Source organism: Caenorhabditis briggsae (genome assembly GCF_000004555.2).
Source record: "Caenorhabditis briggsae complete genome, chrII, whole genome shotgun sequence".
Lineage (NCBI taxonomy): Eukaryota > Metazoa > Nematoda > Chromadorea > Rhabditida > Rhabditidae > Caenorhabditis > Caenorhabditis briggsae.
In genome coordinates this window covers 10,249,938-10,268,113 of record NC_013486.2, presented here as the reverse complement: position 1 = coordinate 10,268,113, position 18,176 = coordinate 10,249,938, and the positions used below count along the sequence as shown (strand labels likewise).

General features: G+C 39.1%; 3 protein-coding genes across 3 annotated transcripts; all 3 read left to right on the top strand.

Moving 5' to 3' along the window:
- Positions 1-669: 669 nt before the first annotated feature.
- Cbr-dhs-5 lies at positions 670-2,620 on the top strand (the record flags this gene model as incomplete). Its single annotated transcript, XM_002630673.1, has 6 exons — positions 670-845; positions 1,197-1,417; positions 1,465-1,572; positions 1,904-2,121; positions 2,170-2,274; positions 2,324-2,620. The coding sequence occupies 6 exons, from the start codon at positions 670-672 to the stop codon at positions 2,618-2,620; spliced, it is 1,125 nt and encodes a 374-aa protein (XP_002630719.1).
- Positions 2,621-3,381: 761 nt separating this feature from the next.
- Positions 3,382-4,302, top strand: Cbr-daz-1 (the record flags this gene model as incomplete). Its single annotated transcript, XM_002630674.1, has 3 exons — positions 3,382-3,627; positions 3,804-4,035; positions 4,106-4,302. 3 exons carry the CDS (start codon positions 3,382-3,384, stop codon positions 4,300-4,302), a joined length of 675 nt encoding a protein of 224 aa, XP_002630720.1.
- Positions 4,303-10,611: 6,309 nt separating this feature from the next.
- Positions 10,612-16,673, top strand: Cbr-clr-1 (the record flags this gene model as incomplete). The annotated part of the gene is made up of 17 exons (XM_045242585.1): positions 10,612-10,691; positions 10,743-10,864; positions 10,888-10,959; positions 10,998-11,149; positions 11,565-11,667; positions 11,720-12,058; positions 12,129-12,239; positions 12,418-12,514; positions 12,950-13,424; positions 13,477-14,063; positions 14,114-14,863; positions 14,908-15,003; positions 15,054-15,127; positions 15,173-15,311; positions 15,359-16,073; positions 16,122-16,423; positions 16,472-16,673. The coding sequence occupies 17 exons, from the start codon at positions 10,612-10,614 to the stop codon at positions 16,671-16,673; spliced, it is 4,416 nt and encodes a 1,471-aa protein (XP_045092313.1).
- Positions 16,674-18,176: the final 1,503 nt, after the last annotated feature.

The following is an 18,176-nucleotide window of genomic DNA, read 5'->3' as shown; positions in this document are numbered from 1 at the left end:
CAAAATCTAACTATTAAAACTTTTAAAAACGCGAACCTATTTTCAAACAATCTTTTGACCTACAAAGTTTTACTTTTTTGTAGACTAAAAATTGTAGGCTACACAACATCAAAAACAAATTTTCCTTTGTTCTTCTTAATTTTTTTCCATCCCATTTTTAACATCCCTTTTTTAGTCGAAAGTGGTCTATTGTCGAATTAAAAAAAAAGTGGGTCCTGAAAATTTGAAAGGCGTAGCTTTTTTTTATCTACGAAAAAGTGCGGCAAAAACGTAATATTTCAGATTTTCGATTCGTTCGAGCTACTTTCGTAATTAAGTTCGGTTTTTCGATAAAAAACAGATTCTAAAGATGCTAGCGATCATTTTCCTACCAAGAAATCTAAATTTTGTTCAGAAAATCCCACTAAATTCACAGAAAAAAGTTTCGTTTACTACCGTACTGTTTTTGGGACAAGACCTGGAAAATTGACCGGGAAGTCGCCCGCGAAATTTTCCAGGTCCCACTTTTTTTAATTCGACAATAGTCTACAAAATCAAACCTTCTACTTTTTAGACCTCCCCCAACATTCGAAACCCCTTGAAAATTGAATTGTGTTTTGTTTTCTTTACTCTTTATACCTTGTTGTGTACCTCTTCAAGATAACATCTAAACATCTTCTTTGGTTCCAGATGGCGCCGACTCCTCCTCCTCCTCTTTCTCCCTCTTCCCTCATTCCGGAGGATTCGTCGTCTCCATCCTTCATTGCCTCTCTTTTCCCAACTTTTCAAATCGAAAACGGAACTCAATTGGTTGTCACAATGCTTCTTATGATTCCAGTTGTCTATTTGGGATATCGGTTATACAGGTAACTAAAATTTTCTTCAACGTTTTGTGTTAAAATAATCAGGTCTGTGGAAGAGGAAAGCTTGTGGGCGTGGCCGAAGGTCCCACAGAGACAACTATCGTAACCCAAAAATTCGTTTGTTTTCCGAATTTTTTGTTTATTTTCGTGCGGTTTCATTCACTTTTTTACTGTTTGAAACCTAAAAGAAAACTCCACGAAAAACAGTGAAAACCGAGAAAATTAAACATATTTTAAGTTTACGGTAGTGGTCGTTGTGGGATCTTCGGACACGGCCACCAGCGTTTCTCTTCCATGGATCTGATTTTTTTGTACCAGAATAATATTTGAAGTCTTAATTATATATTTTTCCAGAACATTCTTCGCATTCCTGAAAGCCATTTTCATTTACGTCGTTGCTCCTGTTTTCTATAAACCAAATCTGGAACAATACCAACACAGATGGACTGTTGTGTCTGGAGGAACTGATGGAATCGGAAAGGCGTACACTATGGAATTGGCGAAAAGAGGGCTTCGCAAATTCGTTCTCATCGGGAGAAATCCAAAGAAATTGGAATCTGTTAAAACAGAGATTGGTAAGCTTGCAAGAGTTTATCTTTGCTCCAGTTCGCTGTTTTTTCAGAGGAGAAACACTCGGACGCACAAATCAAAACTTTTGTATTCGATTTTGGAAGTGGGGACTTCTCGCACCTTCGAGATTATATCAGCGACATCGATGTTGGATTTGTCGGTAAGAGAATATGGGGCAGATTGGACTGGTTGATTACTGTGAAAGATGTAGAGAAAATAAGGACATTTTTGGAAGATCCTTCGATAAGAAGTACCTAGTTTTCAAGAACCTCTCAGATATTTACAATAGTCGAGAACCCTATTTCCATTTGAAACATGAACAAACATACATCTACATCTTCTAATTTGAATTCGTTGGCATTGAAAAAAGGCATTCCAGAACCGGTAATTCTGATAGAATTTTAGTAAAAGTAGGAGGAATCAAAGCCTCGTGATTGGGTGTTTCGCTTGTCAAAAAGTGTTACCAAAGGGTGATTTTTCTTATTTTTCAGTAAACAGCGTTGGAACTGGACGCGATAATCTGGAAAGGTATGGAGACAATCCAGCAGAAGATACTCAAATTTTGAAAGTTAATGGATTGGGAGCCGCTGAATTCCTTTCATGTGTTCTTGCGCCAATGGAGAAATCTGGTGGAGGACAAGTTGTCGTGCTCTCTTCATCTCAAGGAGTCCGTCCAATCCCAATGCTCGCTGCTTACTGTGCAACAAAGGTGAGGAATACACGATGCAGACAACGTTAAATGATATTGCAATTTCAGGCGTTGATGACTTTCTTGTGCGAATCTATCGATCGTGAGTACAACACAATCAACGTGCAAACATTAATTCCGGCTTTGGTCGCCACTAAAATGACCTATTACACTGTAAGTCTAAAGATCGGTCTCATATAGCTAGCTCATAATCGTGTTTCAGGAAGGATCAACGTTTGTCGTGACCCCTGAAAACTTCTGTCACCAAGCAGTTGGCTCGATCGGACTAACTAAGAAAACTGCTGGTTGCTTGAACCACGAGCTGCAAATGCTAGGATTCCACTTTTTCCCTTGGACGATTCTTAAATACATCATCATGCCGATCTACTATCACCAGAGAAAACGTGTCTCTCAACTTCATAATGCTGAACAACAACAGCATGTTCCACTTGAGGATATAACTGGAGAACCCATTATTTCAACGAAAAAAGTCATCACTCGTGATTCTGCAACTGCATAGATCTAGAATTTTCAAATTTCAAATCTCCTCTCTGAAATTCCGCTTTACTTATGATTTATAATCATTTTAATAATCATTCTTGTAAATTTTTCACAAATTTTATCTCAATATTTCGGACTTTCGGACTTATCCTGTTAACAATTTTTTTTGGTTTTTTTTAGCACAATGAATTTCATGATTTTTGAAACGATTTTTTTTGCCGCGCAGACTACGGTAAGCCGGTTACCTGCAGATCAAACTCATCAAGTGAACTTTGAATTCTCTCGCTCAAATTTTTCGATTTTCCGGGGATTTTGTGCCAAGAACTTGAAAAAAAAACAAGATTTTGTATCTTTTAAAGGTTATGTATATGCTAATTTCACTGTTTTTTTTCTTTAAAAAGTGTGAAAATTTGAAATATTGACGAAAAAAGTAAGTTTATTCAAAGAAAAAATTGGGAAACCTGAAAAAAAAATCAAAATTTACTGAAGTTTAACAGTGATCAACTGGAATTCTCGCTATTAAATGTCATATCTGTATAAGAGAAATGTTTCGATATTTATAAGCCTGTAACCTTCTTTTTTCGTTCCGAGCCTATTTACAACAACGAACTTCCTTCTGATGAATTTCAGACAATTATGTCATTTCTATTAAGATAACACAGGTGCCAAGTTTTTTATCGAAAATAAGATGGAGCCTCATTTATCTTTCTATTTTTTTCTAATCTTTGCATTTATATCATTGTATAACCCATTTCTAGGTTCTGCGACAATTGGATTATCATGTCGCCGCCCCAACGGTATCAAAAAGACCAAAATAACAATTCACAACACCATCACCAACAACAACAACAGGATCCATCCTCACAACCACCTCAACCTATGATATCCTATCTACCACCTACACCACCACCTCATCCAACAGCACCGATGCAACTCTATCCGACAGGGGCAGCTGCCATCATACCGGCTCCTCCAACTTACGAGCTCATTCCGAACAGAATTTTTGTTGGTGGATTCCCTGTTTCGGTAAGTTAAAAGCATTATTGTCTATTCAAAATAATCGCGCGGGTGAACGAGTAAAAAAAGTGTAGGGAGTCTCCAAACCTGTAGAGGCGCTGTAGAGACACAGACATTTTTACTCGTTCGCCCGCGCGATTAATTTTAATAGACAATAACACTTCGAAGCTGATTGTTATATTCAGACTACCGAGTCCGAATTGCGTGATCACTTCGAGAGGTTTTATCCTGTAAAAGATGTTAAAATGGTCAAGTCGCTCGACGGTCATTCCAAAGGTTATGGATTCATTACATTCGAAACGGAAGACCAGGCAGAAAAGATTCGCCATCTCAATCCAAAGAAACTCGAGTTCCGTAATCGCAAATTAAACTTGGGACCTGCGATCCGTAAAATGAGTGCTAACGCTTTTCCACCAGGTATGAGATATATTCTTATAACGCATTTATAACACATGTTCACAATTTCAATCAAGAACAGACTTTTCAGGTTATGCGATGGTCTCAACCACCCCAGGAGCTTTCGGATACGCGTTACCACCATCTCCAGGACCATACAGTTCACCAGGACCATACGCCGGATACTCCCCCTATGCAACGGCTCCTTCTGTTTTCGTATATCCACCAGCTTATCAGTATCCTTCATCTTACACACAACAATACGATGCGAATGCCGGACACTGCTAGAGTAAACTCTACTGTTACAATTGCTTCCTTAATTTTGTTACATTTCCGTGTGTGCTTCTGAAGCAACCAGACACATCTGTCATTTTTCTTCAAAAGGATACGTCTTTTGTACCTTTTCAAAACCTGTATTAAGTTACAGAGCATTGCTGAATTTCTCCCTTCTTCCTCTCAACAACCATTCCCGATTTTGTTCTATTTTGCTCTGTTTTCGAATCTTCCTGACAGAACTCCTTTTTTTCCAGAACTCAATTCAAATTGACTCCCATAGAGAACCCAAACCATTTCCCCAGCCCCCAGTCTATTGTATGTCCCATCCCAAATGAAACATAATAATCGTATTCCGTCGTCCCTCAGTTTATTATGAGCCTGGACCATAAACTCCTCAATTACGCTCATAATAAGATCCCTGTTTTCATGCACAGTGTGGAATGTCTATGCCTTATTTGAATGAAACTGCACGTTGGAAAATTTTGGTTTTTTTACTGTCTTTTTCTCTGAATTGCGGATTATGTTCGCAATTTCTTGAAATCGTTCAGCAAATCCTCTGGTAATCATCCGAGTAGGGTCAAGTAGACCTATTACATGAGTAAGAAAAATGCTGGGATTGTCCCAGAAACATTTGAACTGTGTTTCACGCCTGCTATCCTGGATTCCTACTGCCAGATTCTCTCCCATTTATTTTTCTTATCTTTTTTACCGGAAACCTTTTTCTCTTGTCCTCCCGCTATCATCAATTCCCCTTTTCACACACTAACAACCTTTTCTTTTGCCTGAATCTCTTGATTCCGCATTATCCTTTCAGATGATCTTCTCTTTTCATAACACTTTGCCTCCTGATGATTGTGATTTCAAAGAGAAAATCAAGGCGATCCGACTGGCTATCGGTCGGCGATTTTGTGACATTTTCGAGATTCTCGCTAGTTAGTTTTGCGGGAAAACCTGTCAAAGTAACATTTCTAGGTTCGTGAAACAACCCCTTCTTTTCTGAAATTTAAAAAAGTCTGTATTATTATCAGTGAATTAGAGTTAAGAGATTACGGTATGGCAAATTATCAATTATTTGTTATGTTTCCGATTCACACATAGAATGATGAATCACAAACAGTCGCAAGTCTTTATCATTGCATTCTGCGGACCTCTCGTTTTTTCGCCGTTCCACTTCTCTGCGACCTCTTCATCTTACACACTATTTCTTTCACTTATTCGTTCAATTTGATGTAATAAATTGATAACCACACCCTCCCACCAGTTGTCAGAAAGACACCCTATGTTTTCTTGATAAATTCCTTTTCCCCAATTCCTTTTGACTTTCTATGTTTTTTGTTCGATTCGGTATTCGAACAGCGAAAGAATCAATTCGTAACAGAAAAAAAGTTCGTCTTGGGAGACAATAGGAGAGAATGACGTGCTAGAGTAAAAAAACGAAAGAAAAAAGGGGTTTCGGAACGGAATTCTGAAAATTCCGATTTTTTAGGAATTCGAGACTTGGACTACAGTATATCAAAAGCGCACGCTAAAAGTTTGCATGTGGGTATTGAGCGGAATCACTTTTAAAGCTTTTTTTCTCGTTTCCAAACTCTATTTGTCTTCTTTTGCGCTTTTTTTAATAATGATAAATTGGAATTTATATTTTGAAATTTGAATGCTGAGAAATTCCGAAATTCTGAGAATCGGATTTTCCGAAAATTTCAAAATCGGAATTTTCGAAATTTATCAGAATATCCCGAAATTCCGAGATTTCCAAAATAAAATTCTTCCGAAATTTCGAAAATTTCAGAATTGGAACTTTCCGAAATTCTGGTTTAATTCTGAAAAGGCCATAATTTTTCTAGGGAAATTGATAAGTTATTCTGGGATACAGTATACCTTCATGTTTCAGATAATGCTTTTCTTGAGCACCATTTCAACATTGAGAGTTTTCAAATGTCAACTAGTTTCTTCCATGACCATTTTGTTTCCTTTTGCTCTGAATAGCCGCTTCTCGTCTCTCCAGTTGGTCAGAAATGCACACTCAATGACCATTTGTGACTCACTGGGCACTCTGCCCATTTCTCAGCTTCTCCTACTTCAACATACTCTCTCTAGTCTCAATTAGAATATTGAATGTCGTTCCGTTCCTTCTCCCTCCTCCCTCTCTCATGTTTGGTCATGTTTATGTTGTTTCTATTCCGTATTTTATCAACTGCGTCTCGTTGACTCTTCTGACACTGATTATCGATTGATTGTCATTTCCGGTGAAGAATTCTCTGTCTCCTTCTCTTTGTCTCAACCAATTTCCCTTTTTTCTTCGCCGCATGTATTAGTGTTTATCGCTAGGAAGAACAAGTGATGAAGAACCAACACATGCCCCAAAAATCTTCCCTTCGTCAGTTTTTGTTATCGGTGCCGAATGTTGAATTATATGATTTTTTTTCCTCAAAAAGTCCTGTGTTGTGTATAGTCAACATTCCAAAACTTCGAAGTTTGTTCGCTAAAAAGGAACATGGTTTGAATTTTAAAATATTAGTCATCTTTTATTTTTTTTTGTATAAATTCAAAATTTCATCCTTATCCCTATTTTAGGTAACCCTTTCGTTTTTGAATCTGTCTTTCCTTTTCTTCTGCCACTCACTCTCTCATGTAATCTCGAGTTGAAAAGGTACGACTAATACCCATGAATCATGCGTTTTTCTTCGTATCTCATTTCTATTTCACTTCTGTTCTCCCATTTTTTTCCCATGGTTGCCACTTCTTGTTTCTTCTAATCCTCTCTTGAAAATTGTGGAAAATCGAAAATGGACACATCAAACTTGACACCTCTTTTTGGAGAGGAAGTATAGGACCACACCCTAGATTTACTATTGGCGACCTACTGGACTTTCGGTCTGAGACTCTTTTATTTGGCTCTCTTCTTCAACTGATAGGATATGGTTCTTATTTGTTCATTATGCTGATATGCAAATTCGGAGCTGTAGAAAAGAAAATCTGGTGGCCGCGGCCGAACTACCGTAATTAGCAATGTTTTTTTCTCGATTTTCGTCCATTTTCCGGCAATTTTTTTAGATTTAAGAAGTTTTCATTTTCTACTTTTTCGGGGGTTTTTAATACAAAAGTTGTCGAAAATCAATAGTAATCTACACGAAAGGACCGAAAATTTCAGACGGTAAAGTACGGTAGTTTTCGTTACGGAAACCGTTGTCCACGCCCACAAATTTATCTCTTCCACAGCTCTGATTTTTCTGTACCAGTGTAGTATTCTCATATTCCTTCTCCTTCACCAATATTTTTTTAATCATGGGAAACGAGTATTGGTGAGCAAACATCGTCTGCTGTCCGAATGTTTCGGAACATTCATAGGTTTGTGTATGTAATATGAGTGATAATCTTCTCTCCTCCTCCTCCTCAATTCTTCCGTTTCAATTTATTGAGGATGATTGTGATGGAAGAGACGAACACGAACACAATTGGTGTAAACATAAATAAAAATAGTAAGAAGAGGAGGAGGAGGGGATGAATGCATTAATGAATTGAAGCGGACTGCCAATGCTCTTGAGTGAAAAGAAGAGCGAGCATGAACAAAAGGATGAATGGGAAGATTGAATGAGTCCCCATGCTCTTCTTTACGTATGAACACTTTCATTTTGCTTCGGAAGGGTAACTTGTTGGTTGCTAATTTCTACAAAAATCTTTATTCCTTGTGCAAGGTTTTGAAACCAATTTGTTTCTACAGTAACCCAGTGACTTTAAGCTAGATTCTTATCGTTCCAAATCCTTTCGTTTAAGCTCATATCCGGTCCGTCCGTTTTCCCTGGAGACATCCAGAATCTTTTCCCATTTCGTCGCCTTCTTTTCACGTCAAAAGTGAAGAAATGTGTACGAAACCCGCACACCCGTTTCCATCTCTAACTCGACATCCATCTTCCTTCCCATAATTTGGTAACCCAATAAATTTAAAATCGCCGTCAAATCACAATAGTCCGTGTCGGAAAGAAGGCTCGTAATGTTTGGTGGTTGTGGGGGAGCATGAAACGGAAAATGAGAAAGCCGGCATTCAATGTTTATGTGTGTTGTTTGGATTATTTGATTACTCTTTTCGGGTGTCCTCCTTCCATGAACTAGCTTCGGATCGGCACAAGGAATATTGTTGCTCTCAGACATTGATACTTCCCTTGTTTCAGTTTTTATACCATCAGTAATTCATGAGTAGTTTGATATGAAGTGTAATCCCCTGAGCCAGCCCTCAACTGAATCATGATGACCTTTTTTCCTTTTGATTTGTCGGGTCAGTAGGTGTCACCGGATCTATCTTCTGTCGGGGGGGGGGGGGGGGGGGGGTGCTTTGTCAAAAAGACAGATGTTCATGCCTCGTTTCTCCTCAAATCCTCTTCTATTTCCCACTCAGTCAGTCATTTTCTTTTTTCTGTGTGATGACCCCGAGGTGCAAATGTATGTCCTCCCGTGGACCTCTTTGGTAGAGAAGGACACGCATTCACACAGACATCTGTTCATTCTCAAACTGACCCTCTTCCTATCTGTCTCCTTTGCACTTTTTCTGCAGCTTGTAGCCACTGCACAACTTGTCCACGACCATCGAGAAAAATCTGTGAAGAACAAAAAGAAGAGGATGCGTAGTGAAACCACTTTTCTCTCCTGGTTTTCCTCGTATTCACCCACTCACACTTCATTTCACTGACGCCTGTTGGCAGAGTGAAAACCAATGAGACCATAGGTTCGGACTGATTTCGTAATTTTTGAATTCACATATATCCACTGCATTTCATACTGTAATTTTCGGAGATTTTCGGATATCCGACTGATAGAGAGAACCCTCAACACACTTCAAAAAGTTTACTTCTTCTAAAACAACGTCTTCGCTGCAGAACATGTTCCTTTAAGTCTGGATGGCTGTACAAAAATCTTCTGAAACACCACCTGAGTGTACCGCCTGACTTCCTCACAATACTCAATTTCCGGTGATGACCCCTTCTATTCTTTCTTTTCTGCAAAACCGGTCCGCTCGCCATCCTAGTCTGTTTAGTGCGAAGGCATCCGTCCTTCAGGATTTTCCATTACTTTCCAAAAGTGCCTTTCCATTCTATTTGTATTTTCCCTATTTTCGGGCTAAAGTGGCACATTGGGATGACAATGATACCTTTTAAGTGGGCGGAATGTATCTGGAGGGTGGTTTGACCTACACGTCTAATTAGCTGTGTCGCTCAATTCGATCAGTTCGTTCTCCTAGTTTTCTTCCCTTTAGGCAGTGTCACGTATCCCGATATTCTCATTTTTGGTCGCCAAGGATCCCCTAGTTCACCTCTTCGAAGAGACCAACATTCAAGAAGTTATGAGATCAGGATACTGTTGAAAATAACGTTTCCATATACAACAGTAATATGGATTCCTATCAAACTCCACACTTTCCGTTTTTTTCCGATTTTTTCTCTCTTCTACCTGTCAATTTTTACACCGCATTCATCTGTTTTCACTCATTCTTTTTTTTGTATTGATTTTATTCATGGTCGAATCAATTTCAATTTCATTCTAATTCCAATTCAATACTTTTTTGTGTCTCTTCCCAAATAAACAAACTTCAAGTCGTCCGGACCGGGTTACCATTTTTTGTTGTTGTGTTGACAGGAATGTTCTAGTGGGTTCTTTTCGAGATTTTATAAAAGTAATATGGATTCTACTATTCTACTAGTAACGCCACTTCCGATCCAATTATCTGATGATTTGAAACTCGTTTTGATTGGGGAAGACGGAAGATGTCTTGAGATTAACAACGAAAAAAGTTTTCCTCAAACTTTCTAAAGTTTCTTCGTTTTACTAGGATTTTTTAACCTAGAATTTAATTTTGACCTGATAATAAATTTTCAAAAGTTCTGTGAAAATAGCTGCAGAAAATTGTCATTGCAGAGACGATGAACACTGATTTTAACGACCACCAAGTGTTGATCACCCATAAAAAGTGTGAACGGGGTGATCATAAAATACAAATCATCTCATTCCTCCCTAATGTCTCTCGTCTCTCCAATCACAACACTATTTTCCCCTCTTCGTCAGTTGGTCATTCCTCCCTCACAGGAGCTCATCTTCTGCCGGTCAACCTTCCCTTCTTTTTCTTCTTTCTCCTTGTTTTCTCTGTATACTCTCACGTTCACTTACTCTCTCGACCAGTTTCCTTTACCAATACATTTTAAGTCGTTCTGTTTCAGGACTAAGAGAAGAAACATCTAAATATTTCCGATCAACAAATATACATCTTCAATACCGCTTCTCCTCTCCCTTTCTAAATGATGCTCTTTTAAAATTGACGTCTCCTGATTAAAAATGCGGATAAATCGATGGATCTGGTGGACCACTGTCATACTTTTATACCTCAGGACGGAGCTGTTACAAGCCGCAGATTTGTAAGATTCTGAAAAAAAAATTATAGAAATTAGAATCTACGTTTGAAACAGTTTCAGATCAAGTGCAGAAAATGAAAAAACAAAGGATAATATCGATAATTGGAACTCGACTAAAATTGAACCGAAACCCCCAAAAACTGCCAAAGAATTAGGTAATTTGAAAATTCTAGAAAGTGTCATAAAGTAGTTTTTGTAGGTGTCCATGTATGTGAATCGAACCAAGATTGCGTCAATGGCGGAGTCTGTCATCGTGGGAAGGATGGTCACGGTATCTGCCTATGTCCCAGAAGTTGCCCAACATGTAAGTTTCCCATATCCTAATCCCATTTCCCCGCTATAACCCCATGCTTCCAGTTGTGCCCCCGCGGTGTGGAAATCGTCGATCTACTGCCCCCTGTCTTGTGATGGATAAAGACTATCGGTCAAAGTACGACTTGAGAGATCCAACATGTTACATGGTAAGAAAAAGTTAATCTATGAATTCTTATACCGTCATCACCATCTTCTGTCGATGATAACCATATGATTGCTCCTACAGTTACTGTTCGTTCATCGTTCTTTGTTCTTTGTAATTCACCGTGCGAAGTGAAAACAAGTTGAGCGCGATTTACTGACTGAGCGGTCTGTGTGTTTTCCATTTCGATCTACCCCGATGCATCTCCTTCACTCCCTTCCATATAACTGAAAACTCCAAATGATACTAATTGCAAACGACGTGGCGTCTCTCGTTGTCTGTGTACCTTAATTCGATCTACTCATGAATTTGCTGAAGAAAAGTTAGATCTGAAGGAAGCAATGACTAGTGGAATGGGACATATAACCCCAAAACCGAATCAAAATTTTCAACTTCAACCTGTTCATCTCATATTTCAGAACGGATGTGTGTGCCCTCCACAGTTCGATACGGTCTACGTCACCGCCGATCAGAAACCACTCCGACTGAATTCGACTCTTCTGCCAACCAAATGTGATAAAAGTTCGTCAACCTATCATAGTTTAAGATTCCCATCATTCTAAAATTCTTGTAGGAGATCTCGCAGTTGTTGGACGTGTCCATCCTTCACTATCAGTGTTCAAAGGAATCGATGTCACCATGTTTTGCTGTGTAAACCTGGATCCAGAAGGGTTCATCGATGTTGCAAATGTGTTTTTCATTCAAAACGGAACTCTCATGAGAGAACCAACATCTCATCCCTTCTCTCCGTCTACACGAGGAGGAATTGCTCGAAGAGTACACGAAAAACAGTCCTGTTGGGAGCTCGAAATCAAAAATGTTCAAACATCGGATTCTGGAACTTATATGTGTCGAGTGACTGCAAGTGCACCGGATTTAGATGTCACAGATACTATGCAATTTGAAGTTAAAGGTTTGTTTTTCAAAATTTTGAAATGACCGACCTAGATATGAAAATGAGTGAAAACCAAAATAAAATCTAGAACATCCTCGTCGTACTCATTCCTACTGGTACAAACGCCCGAAAAAAGTAATGTCACCGTCATCAGCATTGAAAAATTCTGATGATGATGTCGTTCCATCGGGTTATCTTCGTAAGTTCAGAATGGAGTTGTTGTGAAGTGATTAGGATACAATTAAAAACGCATGTGTATTTTTACATTTTTCATTCAAAAGTAGCCATTATGCGCGTTTTCCCCAACCTGCATGAAAATGTTTTCCATTCCTGCTTTAAAAAAATCTAATTCAATTTTCTCAAATTTATGTTTTCAGCACCTCGTCAAATATCGAAACTTAATGTAACTGCATCAGAACGAGATGCAATCGTAACATGGGAATCAGAAGGAGAAGAAATGGCAATTGATTTGAGGTGAGAGAAATGTTTAGTTATGTATTCAAGGCTTCTACTAAATTGTCTAGATTCAAACATAATATATATATCAATTTTCGTTCTTCCCACAAAAACTTAATCGAAATAACTCATTTTACCCGTTCACTTCAATAACACAGAAAATCATCACACCACCGAAGCCGAAGGTATTTGAAAGTGGATTCGAATGATCCAAAAGCTAATATGTAAGAAACCTGTGTCATCGATTGGGAATAAAGTGGATTTTTCATTTCAGTTTCCTGAGTTACACCTGTGTTTTCATTATCCTTGTGTTGAAATCTAACTGTTTTCCTTGGTTCTTTTAGTTTCCTTCTTTCACCTTTACGTTTCTTGCTGTTGCCACTTTCCTCTTCACCTATGCTTACCAATTAACCGAACGAATTATTAATGTGGAAAACAGTGTAAAATTTACAGGCTTGTTCGTCGTTCTGATACTCGCGGTGCTGTGGTATACAGAGGAGACAACGTAACATCGCCAGTTGTGGTCAAAGATCTGCGAGCTGCCACTCCCTACACTCTCTTCGCGTCAGGAAAAGATGGATCAGTTCCTTTTGAGTTAACTCATCATTTTACCACCGGCCAGAAACGTCCATTCCCTCCCAAAGAAGAAGATGTACGTATTCTGAATTCTGGATCTTCGTTGAGCTGTGAAGTTGAATGGAAAACTCCTGCCGAGACAAATGGTCGTATCACCAAATATTTTGTTTCCGTTCGTGGAGCGATGAGAAAATCTGATGGAACGCTTACTCCGGATGATTTTCCATCTGCAGAAGAAGTGGATAAACGATGTGCGAATTGGGATGAGGATGAGTCCAAATCGGCACAAAACGGAATCAATCCAATCGACTTTTCCAACGACTTCTATTCTTGCAAGTTTGGACCTTTGAAAGTGAGTTTTTTTTCAAATAGAACTAGATTTTTAAAAAAGTTATGTTTTTCAGCCGAATCGTAACTATTCGGTTTCCGTGTGGGCTGAAAATTCAGCTGGACGATCTCTTCCAGCCGTTTTCAAAAAGAATTGTGTCACCAACTTTGCTCAACCAGATTTGGTAGAAACTCCACAAACTCTTCGCACCGCCAACATGACGACATTCAATCTGGCATTCTCTCATCCGCCTGACGATATGAATGGTCCTATAAGTTGTTATTACATTGCGATTGTTCCGTTGCCAACCAATGTTTCATTGGATCTTCTACCAGAAACTAACGAGATTGTGATGGATTCATTTACAAAAGTCTACGCCAACAATCTCCATTCATCAGCAGCTGAAAAGAAACGATTCTTTGCCTACGTGGCAGAATCCTATACCGAGCTACCAATGGAAACTGTAATAGGAGACGGCCTAGGAGTCAGTGGATTGAAGGCGTGCAACGTCCGCTATCTCAGTCGCTACACAGCAGAAGATCTTGCATTGAGGAATGGGTTGAAATACACTGGATTTTTGATTGTTCGAGTCGATAAAGAAGAAGAAGTAAACAGAAAAGGAGGTCCTTCTGGTACTAATGGATCGAGTATTTATAGAAATTTGTAAGTATCAATTGATTCGATTCGGTTACGTTCAAACTAGTATTTTTCAGAATAGACAAAAGTTCTCCAACAACCGAACGTTCTCGTACTTCTTCATCTGCTACTCGACACCTTCGTCAACTTCATCTAAGCGGTCCAGCTTACGGATATTCGGGTTACTTCAAACCGATTCTACTAGATTCGAATTCTTCCAGTGGCGGATATGGAGTGTTTGTGAAAATCGTTCTACCGATTCTCATTTTCTTGGTTTGTGCCACCTGCTTGTCATTGTTCATGATCAATCGAAAAAATCAATTTTTATCGGACTGGTGCCCACCATTCATTTCAAAAATGGCATCGAAAGATGTAGTAGAAAGAACTCTTCTAAAGCAAACGTTTGGAGCGATCCCAGTTGAAGACCTTCCAACAGAATATGTTACTCGTCATAGGGACTCGGACTTCCTGTTCGTTCAAGAGTATGAAGCTCTTCCACATTTCCCAATGAATACAGTAGCCAGCAACCGGAAGGAAAACGCTATTAAGAACAGATACAACGACATTCGAGCATTCGATGAGACACGTGTCAAGCTGGAACAAATCAGAGGAGATGAACACTCGGACTACATAAATGCGAATTTCATCAAAAGTTGGAAAGAGAAAAAGTTGTTCATTGCTGCACAAGCACCTGTCGAGGCTACTATTGATGACTTTTGGAGAATGATTTGGGAGCAGAAATCAGAATTGATAGTGATGGTTGCAAATCTGACGGAGAAGAATAGGCAGCAATGTGCAAAATACTGGCCAGATGAAGAGATATCTAGGTATTATAAAACACTTCGAATTGATTGAATATCATTTTATTCAGGTATGGCGATATAATTGTAGAACCAACCAGTGTTTCCTTCCATTCTGATTACGTTGTCCGAAAGTTTGACATTGCTCATATAGCAGAGTGTGGACCGTAAGTTGCTGTTTATGTTGAACTTCCCCTTCTGATTCTCCATTATCCAGGGATGTGATTCTGAATGAAAATGGAGTTGAGTACGCGAATGTTCCAATCGTCAAGGGACAATTTGCAGAGAATGGTAAACTGAGTAGCTGCCTACAGTAGCCACGTATTTGATTTTCAGCTCGTCACATTCTCCAATATCATTTCACAAATTGGAACGACTACAAGGCTCCAGAGTGCTCCACTGGATTACTTCGATTCATGTATATTCTAAGAGAATTGCCAGAGTTCAACAACTCGCCAGTCGTCATACATTGCAGGTATTTTATCAATTTAGAATCAGTTCGAAAGTTCGAAATTATTTTAGTGCTGGAGTAGGTCGTACAGGAACGTTCATCACAATCGATTCAATGTTCGACCAATGTCTGGCAGAAAGAAAAGCGAATGTATTCGAATTCGTGTGTAATCTCCGTCGTCAGAGAAATCTAATGGTTCAGTCCGTTGAGCAATACGTATTCATTTACAAAGCATTGGCTGAATGGCACATGTACGGATACACTGACATGGATGTTGCTGATTTTGAAGAACATTATCAAAGATTACTGTGTGAAAGTACGGCCGCCTCCTCATCACGAGATCGGGCGGTGAGTTTCAATCAATCGTCATCAGGAAATGGATCAATCTCTACAAGAGTTGCTATTGTTTCCTCACGGGAATCGATTCTCACTTCCAATAGTGAAACTGGATTGGAAGAAGAATTCAAGAAACTCGAAAGAAATCTAGCCACTGGACTCCCAACATCTTTTGCTTCGAAGGAGGAGAATCTTTTAAAGAATCGATATGAAGCAGCAGTGCCTTATGATAAGTACAGAGTTATACTTCCACCAACCATCGGACACGCTGATTCATCCTACATAAACGCCTCTCATATCAAGGGATATTTCTACGATTACATCGCTGCTCAAGATCCTGTTGGTACCTCATCTTCTACCGTTTTCGATTTCTGGAGAATGATAGCTGATCAGAAGGTGACAACAGTGGTGATGTTAAGCGATGAAAACGATTGGAGTGACTCAGAAAAGGTAAGCTTTTGATAACACCTTATCTCTATTAACTATATATGTTTGAAGTACTGGCCGATCGAAGGACCTGGTACCGATTGTCACTTCCAAGAAGGCCGAAATGCAATCGACGTTTCATGTGTTTCTCTGGAACAACACCAAGACTTTGTCGTTCGACATTTGACATACACCATGAAGAATGCAGATTCGACATCTCCGAATCAAGACCTGACGCAGTACTCGTACACAGCATGGCCCACGGAAGCACTTGTCCCCAGATCACCTAACAGTCTGATGAATCTGATCAGTTTGGTGTTACAGAGACAGAGTAATCTTCTTGAGTCTCGAGCGCCTATTGTTGTTCATTGCAGGTATGTTCAATTGATTTCGATTGACTTTCTATAAATTTCGAATTTCAGAAATGGTTCATCGGAGACCGGAATCTTCATCTGTATATCTCTATTGATGCTTCGACAGAAAGCTGAGCAACGGATAGACATCTTCCAAACCGTTAAAGGCCTTCAATCACATAGACCGATGATGTTCACCCGTTTCGAGCAGTATTCTTTCTGCTACCGGGCTCTTGCTGATTACATCTCCCAGACACTACTTCTGCGGTAGCCCATTGTTATATCTGTTGTTTCTAGTCACTAATTTAGTTGTTTTTCTTTTTTCTCCCGTTCTAGCTGTTCATTGACACTAAAACTCATCGAGCATACACTAAACGGGTCGATTTCGTGCTCTCTTCCTTATATTTTCCCTCTCATCACAAAGTTTTATTTCTTCCTGTTCACAAGTTTATATCGTGAAACCTATTTATTGTTGTTCCTACATTACTAGTCTTTATTTTGTACCCTTATACACCTCTCCTACCGACACATACAAAACGAGTCCCTTTTCCACTTTTACTGACTTCAGCCACTGAAGAAATGTGCTTGAAACCCCCGTTGTTGCCTTTTTTGAAACACTTTGTGTAAATATGATTGCTATATGAAACTATTATTCCTAGCTCGTTCTGTTTTTTCTAGACATGGAAGAGTTTGATATGATCCGAATCTGAACTTAAGTTGGGTGTCGGACATATGGCTGTCGCGCCTTCGACGCGCAGAAAGAGGCAAGCTGTCCTTGAAAATATAGGTGAAAGTTAAGTATTCGATTCATTTATTCAGTGGCCAATGGTCCGAAGCGAGTTATTTCAAAAATGTATTTTTTGGGGAAAGAATTTTTTCAATCATCATTCAAGGAGCAAAGAATTCAGCTGTTTAAGAGTACAAACTTTTAGGAGCACAACGGTGTAAAATTACAATCTTCAGTACACTATCGGACCAGCTAAACCATTGACTCACTGATATCCACTTGGGGTCTCAATCAGCCATAGCCGACGGGGCTCGATGAAAGTGTAAGAAAATCAAAAAATGTCAATTGACTTCTTCCAAAATCATATAAATCTAGGACCTATTTAGTAAGGGAAGGAAGATTCTAAAGATTCTAAGGATTCTAAGGATTCTAAAGATTCTAAAGATTCTAAAGATTCCAGAAGAATTCAGATGACAGGTTACAATCTTCAGTACACTATCGAACCAGCTAAACCATTGACTCACTGATATCCGCTTGGGATCTCAGTCAGCCATAGCCGACGGGGCTCGATGAAAGTGTAAGAAAATCAAAAAATGTCAATTGACTTCTTTATAATGTCAATTGACTTCTTTATAAATCTAACAAGGGAAGTGTTTTCAGACGGGGATCATCAATAAATTTTTCATCAAGTTCTGATAAAATCTTCTTTCTACTTTGAAAATTTTGAAAATTCATCAAATTGTATCATAAAGGGTCTAAAGGGCCAAACTGGAAATCAAAAATTCGTTTCGAAAAAAGCAAAAAAAGCATACTTGTAATCCGGGCCTTTGCCGGGCCTTCGATGGCCCTGCCATAACTTCTTTCAGAATCAATGTTTTCGAACCAACTCAATTAGGTATGATAGAGCTCTACGAGTACTACAAAACGGTATTATTTGGAATACTGTATCTTGTCTATGAACAGAGTTACAGAGCAAAAGGAGCAAAAAAAGCAGGCCCGCCCCGGGCCTGCCGGGCCCTGCGAGAAAAGCCACTTTATGATCTGTAA